This window comes from Cetorhinus maximus, chromosome 2, assembly GCF_964194155.1.
Source record: "Cetorhinus maximus chromosome 2, sCetMax3.hap1.1, whole genome shotgun sequence".
Lineage (NCBI taxonomy): Eukaryota > Metazoa > Chordata > Chondrichthyes > Lamniformes > Cetorhinidae > Cetorhinus > Cetorhinus maximus.
Window position 1 is genome coordinate 42,500,211 of NC_135880.1, and position 20,258 is coordinate 42,520,468.

The following is a 20,258-nucleotide window of genomic DNA, read 5'->3' on the forward strand; positions in this document are numbered from 1 at the left end:
ACGGAAGGCTTCTAGTGCACTGGTGGACATCACGTGCTCCCTCCCCAGGAGCACCCAAGTGCGAATATTGCCACAGAATAGGGTAGACGGCCGGGTTTACCAACTCCATCCAGGGCCTGCTGCTTGGATCTGTTAATGGTCACTTGGCAAGGCCCAGGAGCAGACCCCTGGGGAGGTCCTCCCATCTGCCCGCAACCCCAACACCCCCCACCCCAACCCCCCACTGTACCTAGTGGGCAAAGATCACTAGGGCTGAACACAAACAAAACTTCAGAAGCAGCCCCCTCAAAAAGTGGAACGAGGCCTGCAACCTCACACAATCTATGTGGACATGGAACACAGACTCCTCGAGACTGTAAAAAAAGATAAACAGCCGCGTGCTCCCTCTTCAGGGCCACCCGGCTGCAAACATAGCCGCGGTAGAGGGGCAGACAGTCGGGTTGGATGACCCCCTTGACCGCCCACTGCCTGGACCTGTTGATGGCCACCTTGGCCAGGCCCAGGAGCAGGCCTATGAGGAGGTCCTCTTCCCTCCCCGCCCCCTCCACACAAGGTGACCAAAGAACAGCAGCGTGCAACTGAAAATTGAAGAGCAGCCCCTACAAAAAAATGAAAGAGGGGCTGCAATCTCGGGCACATATATATACATGGAACACAGACCGCCTACTGCCTGTGAACACCTTAACCTACGATTGCATGGCACTGCTGCATGCAATACCCTCCACACCAGGTTCCTGATGGAGTAAGGGAGGACTCCCACATAGAGAGTCCTCCACTGGGTCCTCCCCCACCAGAGTAGAACAGCATGCCATAGCAGGTCCTGACTGTGGAGGAAGGCAACGAAGAGGAGAGTGTGTAGGCCACACAGGAAACCCCTCCGTGCCGAACGGAAAGGCACGAAGGGAATTTCTGCAAGACGACTCAGATTATGGGGCTGCAGTTCCCGTGGGAAGTGTCGGGACACAGGAACAATGTGAAATTCGGTCCAAACGAGGGTCAGCTCACCCAGGAGGTCCACCACACGCTTGAGCCGCCTCAACGCCACGAGTGCAGTCGGGTCCGAGCACCATCGTTTCCAGCCTGTGAATGGCTTTGGCCGCAAGCTGGACATCAACAGACGCTCGCCTGGCGAGTTCTTGTGGCATCATCCAGCACGTCCCCGACTCTGGTCACCCCAGCGGCCTGAGCCCTCTCTTCCGCCAGCCATCAGAATCGGTACTGATGGAGGTATGGATTCCTGAGCAGCGGCTCTCTTAGACGATAGCCGCTAGTCCTGATGGGACGCAACCATGTTCCAGACCTTAATCAGTTCCCTATAGAAGACAGGGAGGTATGGAGATGGAGACCCCCCAGGTCTATGAACAGGAGCTGCAGGTCATAATTGAGGCCGTGCACCTGGCTGAATAATTAAGTTGCCAGGGCACGCCATCGGGGAGGGGGCTTAACGTAAAGGTATCACTGCAGGGTCTAGAGACAGAAAGTCGCCACTTAGGTGTGAAGGCACGCTAACGACTGACCACCCTCCCTCAGCAGCAACCCAGTGCATCCTTTTGTCCCAGAAGAAGTCATTAAGCCTCTTCTGTATTTTTGTGGCAAAATCCAGGGAGGAATCAAAGTGACCAGCCAGTACCACAGCATTGCGGCGATCAACTGGTTTATGACCAACACTATATCCCTGTAGGGCAACACTCGGAGCAGTCCTGTCCACCGCCTTAGGCAAGTGGTGACTTTGGCCTCCAGCTTTTGCCAGTTCATAGGCCAAGATCCCTCAGTGGGACTAAGATGGACTCCCAGGTAGAGGAGTTTGGTGGTACTCCAGGTGAAAGGCCTGAACTCCTCCAGGAATTTGCCACAGATAAATTAAGAGTCCAGAACATTTGTCCCAGTTGATCCTGGTGGAGGACACTTCAGAGTAGATTTTCTGGCACTCCGTAACCTCCACAGGCCAGCTGGATCTGTGAACATGAGGAGCACATCATCAGCTTGGGCTGATAGGACTACCCTCATGCCTGGCCCGCGCAGAGCCAATCCTGACAACCTCCTCTGCAACAGGTGCAGGAAAGGCTCCACACAGATAGAATACAGCAGGCTGAACATGGGGCAGCCCTGGCGCACTCTTCTCCCAGAATGAAGGAGCACCGTCAGGAACCCGTTAACCTTAATCGGATACTCTAAAGTGATGTACAGAAGTCAGATCCAGGTGATAAGTCACTCAAGTTACTTAATCAATCAATGCTCTCCACTTGATAATCCTTTACCGTAACAATTAAATTAACATAATGGCCTCAATTTTTCCTGTGTCGGGCAGGCTCGGTGGGAGTGGGCGGGAGCAGTCAGGAAGCCGACAGCCGCCCGCGATCAGCTCCGCATCGCAATTTCACACGGGTGGGCCAATTAAGGCCCACCTTGCATGGATCGCGAGCGGTAGCGAGGGCTACCTGTGCGGGTGGGGGGGAGAAAGGAGACTCGGGTCTAGCGCGCGAACTGCGCATGCACGCGAAAGAGCGCTTCAAGCTCCTTGAGGCATGGAGCTGCCTCGGGGAGATTGAAGCGCTTTTTGGAAAAATTAATAAATGCAATAAAAATTCAATGAAACATGTCCCGTGTCACATGAGATGGGGCATGTTTTTAATTTCAAAATAAAGTTTTTATTTAATTTGTAATAGCTTTAGGAAACCTCATCCTGCTCAGGGATGAGGTTTCCTAAAAAATGTAAAGGCCATGTAAACTTCAACTTAATTACCTTGTTAATGGCTTTAATAGGCCTTTCAATTATCGGCGGGTGTGCAGCCGACTCCGCCACGCACCCACTGAACGAAATATCGCGACGGTGGACAGTGACACCGGGACGCACGCCTGTGTCATTTTATGTTCCAGTGTGTCGGGTACGCGCCCGCATGCCAGAAGTAAAATTCTGGTCAATATTATCACTTTAGTGGGAATAGCATCCAGAGAGCAAGAAGTGTCTCACATTGATATACTTGAAAAGGGCGTTGGAGAGATAGGAGAGAAGCTAGAGAAAAAGTTAGGGGAACCTTGGGAAAAGGAGAAGGGAACAGGTGAAAGAGACAACTGAATGAATGGTCTCAACTTTAGTGAAAAAGAATTTCATGAGCTTCTCACACATGGGGGGAAATTTTACAGCCCCTCCTGCCGGCAGGATCTCCCGGTCCCACCAAAGTCAATGGGCTTTTGAACAGCTCACTGCATTTTCCATCCCTGGCCCCACCTCTGCTTCAACGGGGTCAGAAGATTCCACCCTTGGAGCTGGTGGTGAGGGTGGATAGGAGGAGGAGGCGTTTAGGGAGCTAGTTTATCGTAAAATAAGGAAATCACTTTTCATTAGAACAAGGCCCAAAAGTGCTTAATATGGACCAGTCAGTTCTAGCAATGGATGGCTAAACTAGTTGCATACTTACAACCCTGCACCACTTGTCTTGAGGGAGCAAAGATGGGATTATGCCTGGAGAATGATGGGATGGGAGCGGTGAAGGAAATAAGGATTTTACTAAGAACAAGGGTGGAGGTGAGCAACTGATTGGACATATAGGGCTGAATTTTCATCCTTGAGGAGGGTAGCAGGAGTCAGGAAAGTTCCCAGCTTGGCCCGCCTGCCTCAGGAGAAAGTGCCCGCAAGGACAGGGACTTTCAACCTGGGGCTGTCAGGTGCGGAGGTGGGCTGTTTAAAAGATCCACCTCAGTGCTGTGAGACTACGTCCCAGTTATAACAAAAACAGGAAGGCTTTCCAGCCCTTGCCGCTCACACCCCCCATATGCTCCCCATGCCCCATCCATGCCACCTCATGCATGCCCTCCACCCACCACCTATGGCCTCTCACATCTCCCCATGACAAGCTATGTCCCCCCCAAGCAGCCCCTATGTCCCCTCATACCCCTTATGGCCCCCATGTCAAAACATGCCCCCCTCACTCTCTATGGCCCCTCATGCCAAACTATGGCATTTCCATGCCCATTTGCGCACTATACACTGTATAGAAGCAATACACACTTTAAGGAAGTGGAAAGTGCCAATGAATGATTTTTTTTAAAGAATGTTTTTACATTCGTACTATCGTTGTAGCGTTCATGATTCTTTGAAAAGCTGCCCGGCTCCATGAAAATTACGGAGGACTAGGACATGCCTATCCCTGCAATGGAGCCAGCCAGGTCGGGAGTGTAGGCTCGCCACCTGAACCAGCCTGCACCCTTAAAAGGAACTCCCAAAAATCTGGAAACCCCAGGAATATGGTCGGGAATCCTGGAATCGGGAGCCACCTGCCATTTTTAAAGGGCTCCTGTGTCATCCAAACTTAAGAAAATCCAGCCTGTAGACATAGCTTTAAGTGTTGTAGTGAATGGGTTGGTGGGGTTGCGGGGGGAGGTTCAAGGACTAAGCAATGAGGAGTTTTAAAATGCAGTATTAAATGACTCAGGACCCAGCACCTTCTAGGCCTGGACTGCGAAGAAAGGGGAGGGTCGGGTTACCAAATAATCTGTTTCCGTGTTATGACCGCTATGTAATGATCCTTTAACACTTTTGAAGTTTGTGAGCCACTGAATGGGTATAACTATTGGAAAGTTTGTTTGTGTAAACATACAACATTTGTATGAAACAGCTCAATACCAACTTCCAAAGTCTATTTAGCAAACAGGTCCTGGACAGTAACTGCAGCAATGGTGAAATTCAAACTTGTTTTTTATGTCGGGGGTGGGGTGATGGCAGATGGCCCTTATCTATGCTGAGGAGGTAATTAGCATGGCAATGGGTCCCATAGAGAGCTAGTCAGTGACTCAGAGCCTTCCTAGAAGCTCCAGAAATGACTTTAAAAGGAGAACAAGTATGACGTTTGTGCTGTGTTGCTGAATTAAATACTATTCATGTATGATGCAAAAGAAACTGACAAAAACAATTCTGCACCAATAAAGAATCGTTAGCAAGGATTCAGCATAGAAGTGAAAATAGAACAATTATGTAAATTACATTATAAAAAAAATTCTTTCAAGTTATCAACAGTCACAGATTGCAACTCTTTTGAGTACAATCACAGTTCTTGGTTTCCGGGAGTGGGACATGAACCCACAACCTTCTGATTCAAAGGCGAGGGTGCTATGGACTGAGCCACAGCTGACACCTCTAAATTACATTATATATGCCACCATGACAATGGTGACTAACGAGGGACAAAATTTCTACGAGCCAGCAAATCATGTTGCTTCAAACTAGCCAGAAGAGTCAATTTCTCCATTTTGTACAGATGCCCTTGAAGATATGAATATTCTCAGTGTGACTTCAAAGAAATAATGAGGTGCAAGAGAACTGAAATAATGGTCTCTGGGCAGGGAATTAAATTAATACAAATTATTCTTCTATAATTATCCTTTCAGCTGCTATCAAAACATGACCAACTGTTCTTACCTCCTTCTTCTTAAAATACATCTGACTGTGGGAAAAAAAATCACAAAGTGATGTGGAACAAAAATCACATTTATTCTACCTGTAATTTAAACTAGCTCAACTAATTAGTTAAAAAAGAGATAACCTAAACTGATTATATACATAAATTTTAATTAAGCAAATAAACAAAGTTTGATAGGGATGGTAGCGCAGGAGGTGAGCCACAAATGCAGCATGTGGGAATTTTTTTGGACAGCGTCATGATCTCAGACAACCACAATGTTTTTTTTTATTCATTCATGGGATGTGGGTATCACTGGCTAGGCCAACATTTATTGCCCATCCCTAATTGCCCTCATTCAGAGGGCATTTTCAAGAGTCAACCACATTGCATCTTGAGGAACTTCAGCTCAGAATTATTGAGGTGGAATCCGTGTTGCAGACATTGCGTTGCATCAGGGAGGGAGAAAATTACCTGGACACTTTTTGATCCAGGAGGCAGTCACAACCCTTAGGTAAGGTAAAGGTAGACGTCTGTTTAGTGGTTAGGGACAGGATGGTGTGACTGTAAATCAGGCAGGTAAGGGGATTCCAGGTGTAGTGCTGGAGAAGCCCTTGGCTTTTTACCTTATCTAAAAGGCTTGAGATTCTTGCTGTCTGCGTGGAGGAGGGTGGATGAGCAAACTGACTAAAGCTCCTAGAGCTAGCGGACACAGTCCAGAATAACAGTTCAGCCATTTAGGAGTGAGATGAGAAATTTCTTCAAAGGTTTGTGAACCTTTGGAGTTCTACCGCAGAGAGTTGTGAATACAGCACCATGGGTGTACCTACACCACAGGGACTGCAGCGGTTCAAGAAGGCAGCTCACCACCACCTTCTCAAGAGCAACTAGAGATGGGCAATAAATACTGGCCCAGCAAGCGATGCCCACATCCTGTGAATGAATAAAAAAAAACCCAACGATTGAGTGTATCCAAGTCAGAGATCAACAGATTCTTGGATGCTATGCAAATCAAGGGATATGGGATGAATGTGGGAAGATGTATCTGAAATATGAGTTTATTGAATAGCAAACAGGCTCGGAGGTCAGCTGGCCAACTCTGCTTCCATTCCTTGGTTCTTATGAAGCTATATTTTCCCCCATAAAATTAAAATCAGATTACACACAGATTATATTCGCTATCCTCTCTACATGCAACTGTTCAAAGATTCTCACCCTCCAATGCAAGTGATTCTGTTGAAGGCGATGACCCCATTGTTTGAAGTAATTCCTCAGACTGTGATTTGTTCCTAGAAACAAAGCCATCCACCTCCATGTCCATTGACTCCATGATTCTTCTAAAAGACAATAGTTCCACGTGGTAAACAAAATATTTTAGAAATTGCTCACTATGTTGATAAGGGAAATAATTTTGCAAGATTCAGCTTACCTGTCTATACTAATAGTAGAGGCACTTTTTGACAAGGGCTGATGTTGTAGTGAGCTTTCTCGTTTGAGAGCAGAAAGTCCAACAGGCAAAGATGATGAGGTGGCGTTCAGTGATAGGAATGTAGACTGCGAAGCATCCTTAAGTGAGTTAGCTATTGAAGCAACAGATATTTTAATAGTTTAAAACAGGAGACACTGCTAACGCTCAGCAGGTCAAGCAGATAATGTAGTCAGTACTGGCAAACATGGCATCAGCGACTTGGTGAGTGTATCTATTGACTGCAGGTCTGTTGATGCAGGATACATCTCCTGTGGCTGCCTGGAAGCCTCTCATAAAATAATAGTTAAATGCTATTGTAATTTTGATTGGCACAGTAAGAGCTATGAAGGTTCAGGATCATAGTATCACATTCTCTTCCAGCCAGTGAAAAAAGTTCTCTTGTTATCTCTCTGCTAAAACAGCACTCCTAAAGCTTTGCTTCTGGGACAAATCTAGGAATGTTAGCCTTGCTCTGTACATTCTCTCAATTGGGTTCCTCCAAGTCAGCAATCTATTCCTGCTGGGGTAACATCTCAGATCCAGCAATGCTTCCTGATCACTCTCCTTCCTCGTATAAAACATGCAAAGGACACCCCATCCTTCACCTCTCAGCAGCCCCATAGAAGGACTAAAAAATCAAATAAAATGCGTTTTCTCAACAGTGGCTGAAATGCTTCTAAATCAGCTTATTGACATTCCGTACCAAATCTTTTGGCTAAAGCCTTACCCTACTTCAGCAACTCTGTAACTTTTCAAAGTGCCTCCATTTCATAGGTCCACAACGTTTGAGTGCCAATGCACCCAAAAAAATCACAGCTTAGCTTCCTGCAACATCACAAGCACATCAACAAGTTTGGATCTGCATTAGTTTGCTTGCTTGAGCTGCAACATTATAGGGAATGGTGGAGGTCTAATGGCAACCTGTTTGTGGGGGGTACTGTGGGAACAGAGACCCAGCAGTGAAGGTCTCCAAAACCATCTTTCTGTTTGATTGCACCTCCTCGGAGAGTGCTCCTGGTGTGCAGGGAGCAAGAGAATTGGTCCTATAATCTCTTCTCTACACCTATTAGTGCTAAAGTGTGGTCCCCAAACTATTTAACTACCTTTTCCATGGTGCCTAGCAATTCTTGACACCTGTATAAATCTGACATGGAATATAATTCAGTACAAACGATGCAGAAATGACAGAAAATGAAAATGTGGCATCACTAGATTTATTGCCACCTCATTTCTATTGGTCCACCGAAAAGAGGGTGAGTATCTCCACTAGCTCCTGGAAAGTGGGGCAGGTGGAGAAGCCAGTGGACATCCAGTGTTATGGTTCTCTATCCCATTCCCACTGCTGCTACCTGACCTAGCACCAGAAAATCAAGCAATAGCCAGAAAATCAAGCTTGTGACTTTAACAAATGCTGTTTTAACAAATAAACAGATTTAATTTCACAAATTTTTCAATGCAACAATTCATACTTACAGTGCACACAGTGAGTTGGCTTGCTTCGGGATACTACATGACATTTGTCTTGAGGATTCTGCAGAAGAGAAACACCAAGTTTGTAAGAATAGAACAACAGCTTATAATTATATAGCACCATTAATGTAATGAAATATCCCAAGGTCATTCACAGGAGCATTATAAACGAATCATGACACCGATCCACAAAAGTAGATATTAGGTCAGCTGATCAAAGCTCGGTCAGAAAGGTCGGGCCTAAGGAGTTTCTTAAAGGAGGAAAGCGAGATAAAGAGGCGGAGATGTGTAGGGAGGGTATTCCAGGGCTTGGAACCTCAGCAACTGAAGGCACGGCCCTGAATGGTGGACCAATTAACAACAAAATACAGCAGCATATATATCAAAATAACATTTCTGAATATACAACACACTAAATAATTTCCGCACACAAAAAGCTTCAATTTCACTCACTTCATTGTCATAACAAGCACTTGTATTTAATTGCACCAAACATTTATCATCACCAATAATTGCATGCTCAACTAACATTAACTCTATCCCAGTCTAATTTGCTTCTAAATTATGTCATAAACAAGTACATAACTTTCTATCATGTTATGTACAAAACAAACTTATTTTGTTAAAATGTGAACTGATGAAGAGTTCCACAGCTGACCCAGCGACCGTGAAGGAATAGCAAAATAGTTCCAAGTCAGGATAGTGACTAACTTGGAGGGAACTTGCAGGAGATGGTGTTCCTATGCATCTGCTGCCCTTGTCCTTCTAGGCGGTAGAGGCTGTGGATTTGGAAGGTGCTGTCGAAGGAGGCTTGGCAAGTTGTCACAGTGCATCCTGTAGATTGCACACACTGCTGCCTCTACGTGCCATTGGTGGAGGGACTGAATGTTTAAGGTGATGAATGGGGTACCTCCCAGCACATCTAAACTCATCCACTCATCTGGGGAAAACTGATCAGTTCTAGAGATCTCTGCAATTGTTAGCTATGCCACACTTTACCAGTTTACTAAGCTAGCTCAAACTTGCCTCGAGGATGCCAGACCAGGATTCAAATTTGGGCCTCACTTCAGTCAGTGGTCCAATACCCTAGAATCAGAGTTGACCTGTCTTGGAAAGATGTCAGATGACATTTTTACTGCAATTTTACAGAGTGGATACAGGAACAAAGTGCACATTAATGAATTAATTAATGATTTGTAACAACCTTGAGTGGACTGGAAGTTAGGGTTTGGGTCCTCCCAAAAAGGGGAGGAGGGTGAAGCAAAGGCAAAATCCAAGAGGTTCTGTAGAAGGAGAGGTGTAGGAGGTAATCACTGTTGAACTTGTTAATTTGCATGATTGTGGCCACTGTCATACTCACAACATATACCTGTGAACATATGAAAACTATGGACATTTTTACTTTTAAAAAAACAGCATGGAACATGGATAATTTACCTTGACCCAAGGTAGAGTCCAGATGGTTAGGTGACTTTTTGTGATTTCTGTAGACAGGGGCTAGCTCACGACACTGCAAAGTCATTAAAATTTAAATGTCCGTGTGGAGGACACTCCCTTGAAGAGACATTCAGAATGCAAACTCATTTGTGGAATTCACAGCTACTTTACAGAAACTCAAATGCAATGGTCACCCCAGACTTGGTGACGGCAAACTTGAAACCTAACAAATAGGGGCGTGAAGCTTCATCACAAATAGGTGTGAACGTGTGAATAGGTGGATAAAATAAGTATTGATCATGATTGTGATCACATGATCAAAACTGGTTTGACATAGCAAATCTTATTACTCCAAGGACAGGCCAAGGCAAGTCAGTCCCGAACCAATAAGACAGAAGGATCATCAGCCGGCAAGAAGAAAGGAACCCTGCCTAAAACAGACAGTCATCTCAAGCAGTGAAAAGAGGAAATAATTTGTTTTCACCTGCAAGACAAAAGTTTCTTCTTTACAGAAGCTCGGCCACAATTTCGTATGAGAAACCCAGAAACTTCCAACCTACATTGTCTTTGAAGAACCGAGAGAGAACACTTTCCAGCCTGCAACACTGTTTCATCTCAAAGGACTAGCTAAGAATACGTGGCTTGTTTCTTGTTATTCTGTTAGTGATCTAAGTGCATGCTTCATCTCTAGAACTCATCTTTCCTGTGTGTATGTATGTCTGTATGTTTGAGTGAGTGGGTGCATTTTGCGTTTACAATTCAGGTGTATGGTAAATAAATGTTTATTCCTTCTTTTGATTTTAACTTACCAAAAAACCAGTTTCATGATTATTCTTTAAAGTCACAACACTCAAAACCGTTAAAAATACTCCTTCTCAAAATGTATATCTTGTTGCTGTCAACTAAAAGGTGAGGAAAAAGGTGAAAAGTTATCCAACCAACTCTCCCAGTCTGTAATACTACTTATTATTAAATAAAAATGGTGAATAATTTTTGCACCTGTTTCTGGGAATGGGGGTTGCGATTTGCAATCTGCGAATTTGACTTCTGCAACTGCTCCTATTGACGCAGGTGAGACACAAACATCAGGTTGCATTTGAATGATTTCGATGTGCAGTCCAGCAAGACTCATACTGTTGGCTAGCATCATGCTCAATGGGGGCCTAACAGTGTGCAAAACTAGCATATGCTCTTGCTAGTCAGGAGCTCTTAAGGGCAGTCTATCCCTCTTAAAGGGAAGCTGCGCTGAATGAAATAATTCTGCTACTGATCCAGAGTCCTGCAATGAGAGAGAAGGGAAATGGAGCAACAGTGCAGAGAGGGCTCTGAGTTTCACAGATATGGCACTGGAGGCCTTTGTCATGGAAGGGGACAGGAGGAGAGATGCCAGGTTTCCTTGGGAGGCCAGGAAGCCCTCAAGTAATGCTATCCGAATGGAATGGGAGCAGGTGGCCAGGGAGGTGAACCCTTGGACTCTGGCTCGGAGAATTTGGCAGCAGTGCCAAAGTCTGATGAACTCAGTGAATGTGTCTACAAAGAACATCTCTTTTCTACTGCACCAACCATCTCTCATACAGCTGAATATACCACACACCCATCACTCACCTATCAGCACTCCCTAGCTCTCAAGACTCATGCTTAACATCTAGATACTCCATGTCACCCTCACCTGCCTTCCAATGCTGCCAGCCTCACACTCACCTCTCACTGCCTCCTCTTACCTCCAGCTATTGAGTTATGGCAGGCGCATCAACAAACAGTGCAACACAATCACTTATATTCTGCTCTCTATCGTGCAGAACCAGGTTTTCCATAATAGAAAAGACTAAATCTGGACAAACAGGGAACAGGCACGTCTTCATCCTGTGCAAGATAGAGGAGATATTATGGAGCTGGTTGTGACAGAGCCTGGAGCATTTGGTCTCACTGACAGCATTCAGGATAAAAGTATGCTACTGCCTTATGGCCCTCCTCAACTCCCACCTAACCCTCATGCTGTTAACTGGCAGGCGGTGTGACCATGGACCTCTTGCTTTATATCCTATTCCACTTCCCTCACCTCAACCCTTCCCGTCTGATTTTATGCTTGTAGACAACAAAAAGCTTCTGCCTTCCCAGCCACAGCAGGCCCAGGAGGAAGAGAGAGAGCAACATCATACCACTGATGAAAAAGTACTGTCATTTGATCTGACACCAGCTCAGACACTGAGCTGGGCGAACTTTACAGGCCAGCGCAGAGTTGGAATCTACACGTGATGAGTCAGTAGGCACGAGTGTACTGCAGCCAGCCTCAGCAGAATGAATAACACCTGTGCCAATTCACCGGAAAACGCCGTCACAAATAAATTGCGCCACAGGGGATACAGATGAGGACTATGCGACATAGGACAATGCTGATGTACAAGCACATTGAGGTGTCTGGTGCATTGCAGGCCTGCCAGGCAGCCTCTTTGTCACTGACAAGGAGCATGGAGGAACCTGGCTCCTAGTTGGCAGACGAGATCACATAGAGTTCAGCCCATCCTTTCCAGGGTGGAAAGGGTGGCCATCTCCATGACAGCACCTGCAGTTCCATCCATGATGCAGCATCTGGTGGTCGCTGCCTCAGCTTCCACTATAACATAGGCATAAATCACCCAACATCTCAGTTCTGTAGTGGAAGCTCAGATTACAATTAGGAGGTCCATGCTTGCTGCTATGCAGGCTCAAGACTGCTACCATCGTGGCTGCAGATCTTAGTGCTCAAAGATGCAGTCCAGCAATCTGTCCCCCAGCAGATTACTAGGATTGCTGAGGTGGTGCCGCAGGGGACTGACAACAGCAACGTGGAGCATGAACCTGATCTCCTCTCAGGACCAGCTGCAGCACATTCATGTCACACGTCAAGCCTTTCAGCCAACCCAGGCTGCTGCTGCCCATCCTGAGGTGGAACAGTCCAAAGCTGGGCCTACATCCTGCAAGGCCATCCGCAATCTCCACCAGCGAAAGTCAGCGGCCTTCCACTAGGCATGCTGCAACCTCTGGGAGAACATGGAGTAGGAGCATTAGGACAAAGGCAACCATATCACAGACACTAAGGGCAAGCATAAAAGTGAATAGTTCATTTCTGCTTGCATAATTTGATATGTTTTTGAAAAAGATGTTATGGCAAGGTTACTGTTAGTGGCTTTTACTACAGGATCTTGGTTAAGAGGACTCTGTAATGGGATGTCTCAGATAGATGGTGATGTGGGGAATAGTATAACCATAATGCCGAAGGGAAGTTGTCCTATGGGAAGCAGAGTCCGAGCAGGTGCTCTTGGGCAGCCCACTTGAAGCGAAGATACCCTGGCCTCCTCTTCGGATTCCTGGCAGCAATGACTATTCCCTCATGATTGCAATGCCATGGAAGATGCAACAAACCACCAGAAACATGGGAGACGTGCTCTGGTGTGTACTGGATGGCTCTCCCTAAACAGTCCAAGAATCGTAGAACATTGCTTCAATGCATTGATCGCTTGTTCCACAATGTTCCTGGTGCCTCTTTGGATGTCATTGTATACCCGCTGTCCTCATGTGGTTGGGTAGTGGGGTGGGTCATCAACCATGTGTACAGGTATGCAGCCTTTGTCCTTGAACAACTGCTCCCTGGATATTTTAGAGGTGCAAAGATGGTGGGAATGGCAGGCTGCCACAGAATGAAGGACTTGAGGCTGCTGTCAGGAAAGCAGGCATGTACTGACATGATATACTGTGCGTGGTCACAACCAACTGCACAATGATCCTATAACTCTTCTCATCGCAATGGATGTGCACACAGCCACATGTGTGCAATTGATGGTTCCATTGGGAACCCTGCTAACCTGGTAAATTCATGTGCCCACTCAGTCTGCTTCTCCCTTCTTAGAGAGAACACAATGTAGCCTCTCAAGGGATATAGGGCCTCCATTACCACCCAGATGTATCGATGGATGGCATACTGGAAGATATGTCGCCCTCTCCCACCTGTAAAGACCCAGTTGCACGGTTTAGTGCCACTATGACTTTTACGGTGACTGGCAGTGCTGTCCTCACCCAGGTGTGAGACTCAAAGTAGTGTTGAAGAGGTGTCACAGTTCTGTAATGATCTCCTTAATGAGCCTGAGTTGCCTCGAGGATTGCTACTGGCTCAGACAGAGGTATGAAAAGTGCTCACAGAAAATCTTTGGTAGGTAGAACCTTCTGTGAAGAGTCCTCCTCCTCCTCCCTCTTCACACCGTATTATCTCTGCAGCCTTTACTCCATTTGTTGGTCGTGTTGCAGACCCAAGGGCACTGCGATGACAGCCCCCATACCTCATGTAGACTGTAGGTGACAAAATCCTCTGCCCTCCCTGAACGGCTTCACAAATTCACCAACAGGTCTCCAAACACATGGCACAGCCCTTTCACAAACTCCACCACTGCAAAAGTAGGTCAAAAGTACCTTACCTGTAAGTTGGATGATTGTCCTTCAAATAAGATTCATGAGGAGGTCCTCATGCTGGGTGTTTCTACTCTGGTAAGTCTCTGCCCATTCCATGTACCTCATCACAACATTCCAGCATATCTTTCTATTCCTTTTTCTCTCATGTGCTCATCTAATTTCCTTTTGAAAGTATTTAAGCTATTACCCACTTCCTGTGGTAGCGAATTCCCACATTCTAACCACTCCCGTGAGTAAAGAAATGTCTCCTTATTTCCCTACTAGATCTAGTAGTAACTATCTTGCATATATGGACCCTATTTTTGGATTCCCTGCAAAAGTGGAAACATTCCCTTCATATCTACCCTGTTCAACCCATTCATAATTTTAAAGGTCACTGTCAGGTCTCCACTAAATCTTATCTTTTCTAAACAAAAAAGTTTAACCGTTCACTCTTCCTGATAGCTAAAATCATTCAGGGCCAGTACCATTCTTGTAAATCGCTTTGCACTTTCTCAGTGCTTCTATGTCCTGAACATATCATCATTCGCTCATTGTCTTTAGATCAAAATATGGAAATTCCCTGCCTAACGCCATTACTGACACCTGATCAGTACAAAGACTACAGTGATTAAAGGAGAACGCCCACCAAAGGCATCTCAAGGAAACTAGACATGAACAATAAATGCAGTTAAACCAATGGTGGTCACAGCCTGAGAGTGAATTTTTAAAAATTATATTTTCACACACCCTATTCCTATTCCAGGGCTGGTACTTACTAGATTCTTGACCTTGGTACACATAGGAACAGAATCTCTGCAAGCTTTATGAATACTCATGCTACAATCTGAAAAAGAGAACACATTTTTAGCAAAACTAAAAATAAAACAAAATTACAAATGTTAGAAATCTGTAAGAGAAACATATTAGACGATAAATTCAGAGCAGGTCTAGCAGTACCAGGTTTTGTCAATTCTTTCAAGGGATGTGAGCATCACTGGCAAGGCCAACATTTATTGCCAATCTCTTAATTGCCCTTTAACTGAGTGGCTTGCACAGCCATTTCAGGGAGTAGTTAAGAGTCAACCACAAAGCTGTGGGTCTGGAGTCACATGCAGGCCAGTCTGTGTAAGGATGGCAGATTTCCTTCCCTAAAGGACATTAGCGAACTGGATAGGTTTTGATGACAATTTGATAATAACATGATTACCATTTCAGTCACAAGCTGTTCTTTTTAAATTCCAGATTTATTTATTAACTTATTTTAAATTTCCCAGCAACCAAGATGGAATTCATGTGGTCAACATTTAGATATCAACCAATCTTGCAAACTAGTTCTGCTTGTAGGATATACAACCCAAATATTAACCTAGCTTTTCTCTTATCTGACAGAACTGTGATGTATTTACAGGCCATTCTGTTTTTTTTTTAAAAATCACCAACTTTGCCTAAGGTGTATTAGGTCAGGTTCTCTTCCGCACTCCAGTCCTAGACAGGAACAGCACACGTGAAGTTACATTCACATGGCCTGGGGGCAGCTTCAGGGTTGCTACCTGGTAGGGCCTAGTGTCAATGGAAGGGGCAGGAAAGTAAGGTGAAACTGCAGAACTCTGCAGTTGCATGTCAGGCCTTGCAGATCAGCAACTTTGCGGTTGCAAATGGAGATTGGTGCCCAAAAGCTCCAACTGAATGCATAGATTCCTTAAAATGGCACTTAGCCCATCCAGGGATCTTCATAGATCCTCTGGTAGGCAGGGGTTTTAAGCTATAATGCCTTGAATTGTGCAGTTTTCCTATGCTGAGGCATTGGACAAGCTGTCACATCAGAAACACAAGGTGTCTCGTTAACATAGCTCTGATAGCCCTCTGCCAAGAACAATGCAAGTTCTGTCCAATTCCAAGGCACATTCTAAAAATACTAACGTAAACAGGATGGACACTTAGCAAGGCTGATCTCTAGCCTTTTTCTTGACCTTTGTATCTAGGAAAATGGTCATTCTTGGGAGGGGGGATGCAAAAGGGTAAAAGTCAGATTAATAAACTCTGTTGTTGCTTTAAGATGGAAAATGAAGAAATAGATGTTACTTTATGGCAAAATAAACTACCGATATTTAGATCTAGAACGATTAAAGTAAATTTTATTATTCAGCACTTCTAATTCAGAGATTAGTCTGGTGGGTGTGCATTTTGGGGATACTGGCACTAAGATATATATAGGATGCAAACCACTGGGCCCAGATTCAGCACATGAACTTCTGCTATGCAATATTCTGCAACATCAACTCAAAGTTTGCCCCTATAAACTGAAAGGTTGCTACTCACTGAAGCACTGTAGACCATCCTTTCCACCAACAAGCTTGTCACAAACCATGCATTGCACTGTCCCTGAAATAATCCCTGCCATGAAGTGATGGCCATTGCTCCATTTCTCCTTCTCCTTGGTATCTTTATGTTTCCCCTGTTAAAAGTTTAGGGAGGTGAAAAATCACTCAGAGTTCTAGTATGCATAACACAGTTTTACACAAAGACTTCAATTTCTTTTTATTTTGTAAGAATTAACCTTTACAGCATATGTAAATTTGCAAACTGGAATGTTCTCCCATTTAAGGCCATTGTTCTCAATGCAATTGCTAATTGTGTTCAGTCAACTGTCCACTGGCTTGCCATTATTTCAATATTCTTATCCTTACCATCACACTCTACCTCCCTTCCTCTCAAATTATTAGCCTGGAAGTTTTCATCCACTTAACTCAATCAGCCTTGGCCAAACAGCAGGCAAGCTAACAAAATTATTTGCCAAAGGGCAGCCTCAGTGATGTTCAGCCCGTGGTTTCATGCGTGACCTGACTGTAGTTATTCATATGCCACACATCCAATTTCAGGGCTTAAATTAAAATACTGGTGTTTTTCAGCAAAGCAATGTGTGTCTCCTACACTGGAAATGTAATTAATAACCAGAGGCATGGGAATAATTTGACTGCAAGGCTCGGGTTTAATCCTGCCATCTGGTGGCATTCAAACCCACGTCCGTGGACTGCGAGGCAGTTTTCTTTTAATGGCTAAGCCAGTTTAAAGTCACCCAGCCCTAAGTCAGTGGTCTCAGTTCATTTATTTTGCTTTTCTTATCGCTGTAAATATATTGAGAAATAGAAGCAATAATGATACAAAAGTGCAATGGACGGGATAGAAAATGTTATATCTCAGTTCAACCAACCTCACTGATGAGACTATGCAATCACAACAAATTCAAGAGGTCTGCGTTCTGAACCCTACGGAGTATCAACATAATAGATACTATACACGGGGGAGAATTTTCGCCCCATCGGGCGAGCCGGTTGTGAGCAGGCGCAGGCGGGTGCGGAGCTGATCGCTGCCCACGTTCGGCTCCGCACAGCCATTTCATGTGGGCGGGCCAATTAAGGCCCTCCCAGCATTAAATGCGGCTCCCAAGGACAGCAGGACTGCAATGACGGCCGGGCCCAATGGCGGCCCTGCGGCCTGTTTAAAGAGCGCTCCTGCAGCCTTGCAAAGGCAAGCAGAAGGGCTCCCGAGAGTGCTGCTGGTGAGCAGGCCAGACAGGAGGGCAGGTCAGCGGGGCACTGTGCCCCTCACTTTTCGGACGAGTGCCTTGCTGCTCTCCTCGAGGAGGTGGCAGCACGACTTGAGAATCTTGTTCCCAGGGACGGGAGGAGGAGGCCCTCCCACATGACCAAACGTGCCTGGAAGGAGGTGGCAGAGATAGAGAGTTCATACGACGTGGTGCGACACACCTGAGTTCAGTGCTGCAAGCGTTTCAACAGCCTCTTGCGCTGGGGAAGGGTGAGTGAGTACCATGTTGGCATTGGTCACTTAACACAGCAGTTAGGCTTCCCCACCGCCTCTCCACCCCCCAACTCTGAATGTAGTTACTGCACTGAATCATTCACAGCATGTTCTCTTCGCTGGGTGGGCCAGCATTTATTGCCCATGCCTAGCTCACCCTGAGGGGGTTGTGCTGAGCTGGGTTCTGCACCCGCTGCATGTGGTAGACTTACACCCAGAGTACTGTTTTGGGGGGTACCTCAAGGATCTGCACCTAGGTGCAGTGCTGGAACTCCGAAACATGTCAAAGTCAGGCTGCTGACATGCTAGGAGGAGAACTTCCAGGTGGTGGGGGCACCCATCCATCTGCTGCCCTGGGCGTTCCACATGCTTGTGTGTTCTTGCTTTGCAAGCTGAAACCGTGTGGGTGGTAAATATGATGGAGGCAGCATGTGGGCAAAGGGGGTCAGCCTTGGCTTCTTGGTGTGAGTGTGCGGCGGCTGCTGGGTGACGATTCACTGGAACCCTGCAATGTCCCACTCTGGTTGGAGTGGCAGGGATGCGATGGGAAACCAGGTACAGGGTGGACTAATCAATGCTCCTCTCTCCTTTTCAGGAGAAGACAGCACACAATAACACAGAGCGGATGTGGACTGGCAGAGGCCAGGCACAGCCGGCTATTATAACCAGATACCAGCAGGAGGCCATGGAACTGGAGAGGTGCCATGCGCCCAGGGTGAGGCTGGGGTACCAGGGGGAGGTAAGAGCACCGTGCACTGAGGTCACAATGTCCGTCCCTGCAACCATTCCACCGTTGAATGTTTAGTGATTTGAGCTTCCAACATGGGTTTCCCATTGATTATGGAAGGAGGAGCGCATACTGATCCGGGGACCAGGCATGCACATTAACAGTGTCTTGACTTGAACTAATCAAATGTCCATGCTCTTCATTTCAGCATCACTGGAGCAGGGCTGGGAGGAGGAGGCAGAGGGGTCGCCACTAACACCCGAGGGCCCAGAAGAATTGTAATCACCAGCGTCACACCATTTCTGCCAGGCAGGCACCGGCGCAGATACTAGCACTTTGGTGGGGATTAGATCGTCGGCTAGTGTCCCGGGGCACAGCGGTGAGGGCACTTCACACTCGCTTGAGGTGCAGGCAGAGACAGAGAGTGCCCATGGCGCCGCCAGTCGGAGGACTGCAGGGGGCCAGGCACATGCTCAGTCGGATGATGATGTGCCTCTGGAGTCGTCCCTGAGGCAGCAGACGCTGGAAGTCCAGCAGGGTTGGCGGGAGGGTCTGGCAGAGATACATGAGGCAATGTGTGGCATGGTCCCCGTGCTGGAGTCCATGTGGAGCATCAGCAATGCATTGACCCTCATGGCCGAGCGCAATTCTTCCTCCATGGAGAGAGTGGCGACTCTTGTGGAGAGGCTCCTTCAGAACAATCAGGGCTTCCTGGGGTTGCGCTCGGACCGGAAAGCCCTCACAACGGCATTGACCTCAGCTGGTCAGTGCCAGTGTGCGAGATGGGTTGGGCACCAAGAATCCCAGCTAGGTGCTCATCCATCAATGGTGAGCAGGGAGGTCCGAAGCGACCTCACATTGGCGCACGAGCTACCCGTCATCTCTGCGGGCTCCTCTCAAGGCGCTTCAGATGAGGGTAGCAGCTCCTCCACCCCTCTGCCAGTGACCTTGGCATCTGATGAGGCTGCGGCGACTGGGGAGATGCCAGCTGTGGAACTGGTCGCTCCATTCCATATGGGGCCATCAAAGGCTCCATGAGCCAGAGGATGCGCACCAAGGTCATCAAGGCCAACAGGCAACAGAGTGGGCAGGCTGTATCGAATGCCAGTGCCAGCAAGGAGGGAGCACCTAGATGTAGCACCTGAACACGTAAACTTAAGGTACCTTAGGCACACCACGGGCTTCTCACTGGTGGTTTTATGTTGCACCGGTATTAGTTGATTATAATTTGGTGTGATGCTCAATATCTTTGAATTAAGTTTCTTTTCTGTTTTATTTTGTGAATTCATTAAATGCTTCATATGTGAATATGGCTCAGGGTGATTCCTTACTTCTGCAGGTGGACAGGAACCCATGATATTCTGAGTGACTGGTTTGTCATTGAGTTTTATCGACAAAGCACATAGTTAATGTTCCTAACCAGGCAAATGCTGCTCTCAGGTATCAAGTATGGAGTCTGCAGCTCTGGCATGTGTTGGAGGTTCATTTGTGGTGGGCTAGCTGAAGGTTTGTTGGA

At 46.4% G+C, this 20,258-nt stretch overlaps 1 protein-coding gene across 7 annotated transcripts in view; it reads right to left on the bottom strand.

Moving 5' to 3' along the window:
- arhgef28a (Rho guanine nucleotide exchange factor (GEF) 28a) overlaps positions 1-20,258 on the bottom strand; it is a 551,732-nt gene that overhangs the window by 184,050 nt on the left and 347,424 nt on the right. For all 7 annotated transcript variants that reach the window (XM_078564027.1, XM_078564009.1, XM_078564018.1 and 4 more), the window contains 5 exons: positions 16,516-16,651; positions 14,973-15,040; positions 8,338-8,395; positions 6,826-6,976; positions 6,612-6,733 (listed from right to left, as the gene is read on the bottom strand). In XM_078564027.1, the coding sequence (XP_078420153.1) occupies positions 6,612-6,733; positions 6,826-6,976; positions 8,338-8,395; positions 14,973-15,040; positions 16,516-16,651 (535 nt within the window). The remainder of the gene's footprint in view (positions 1-6,611; positions 6,734-6,825; positions 6,977-8,337; positions 8,396-14,972; positions 15,041-16,515; positions 16,652-20,258) is intronic.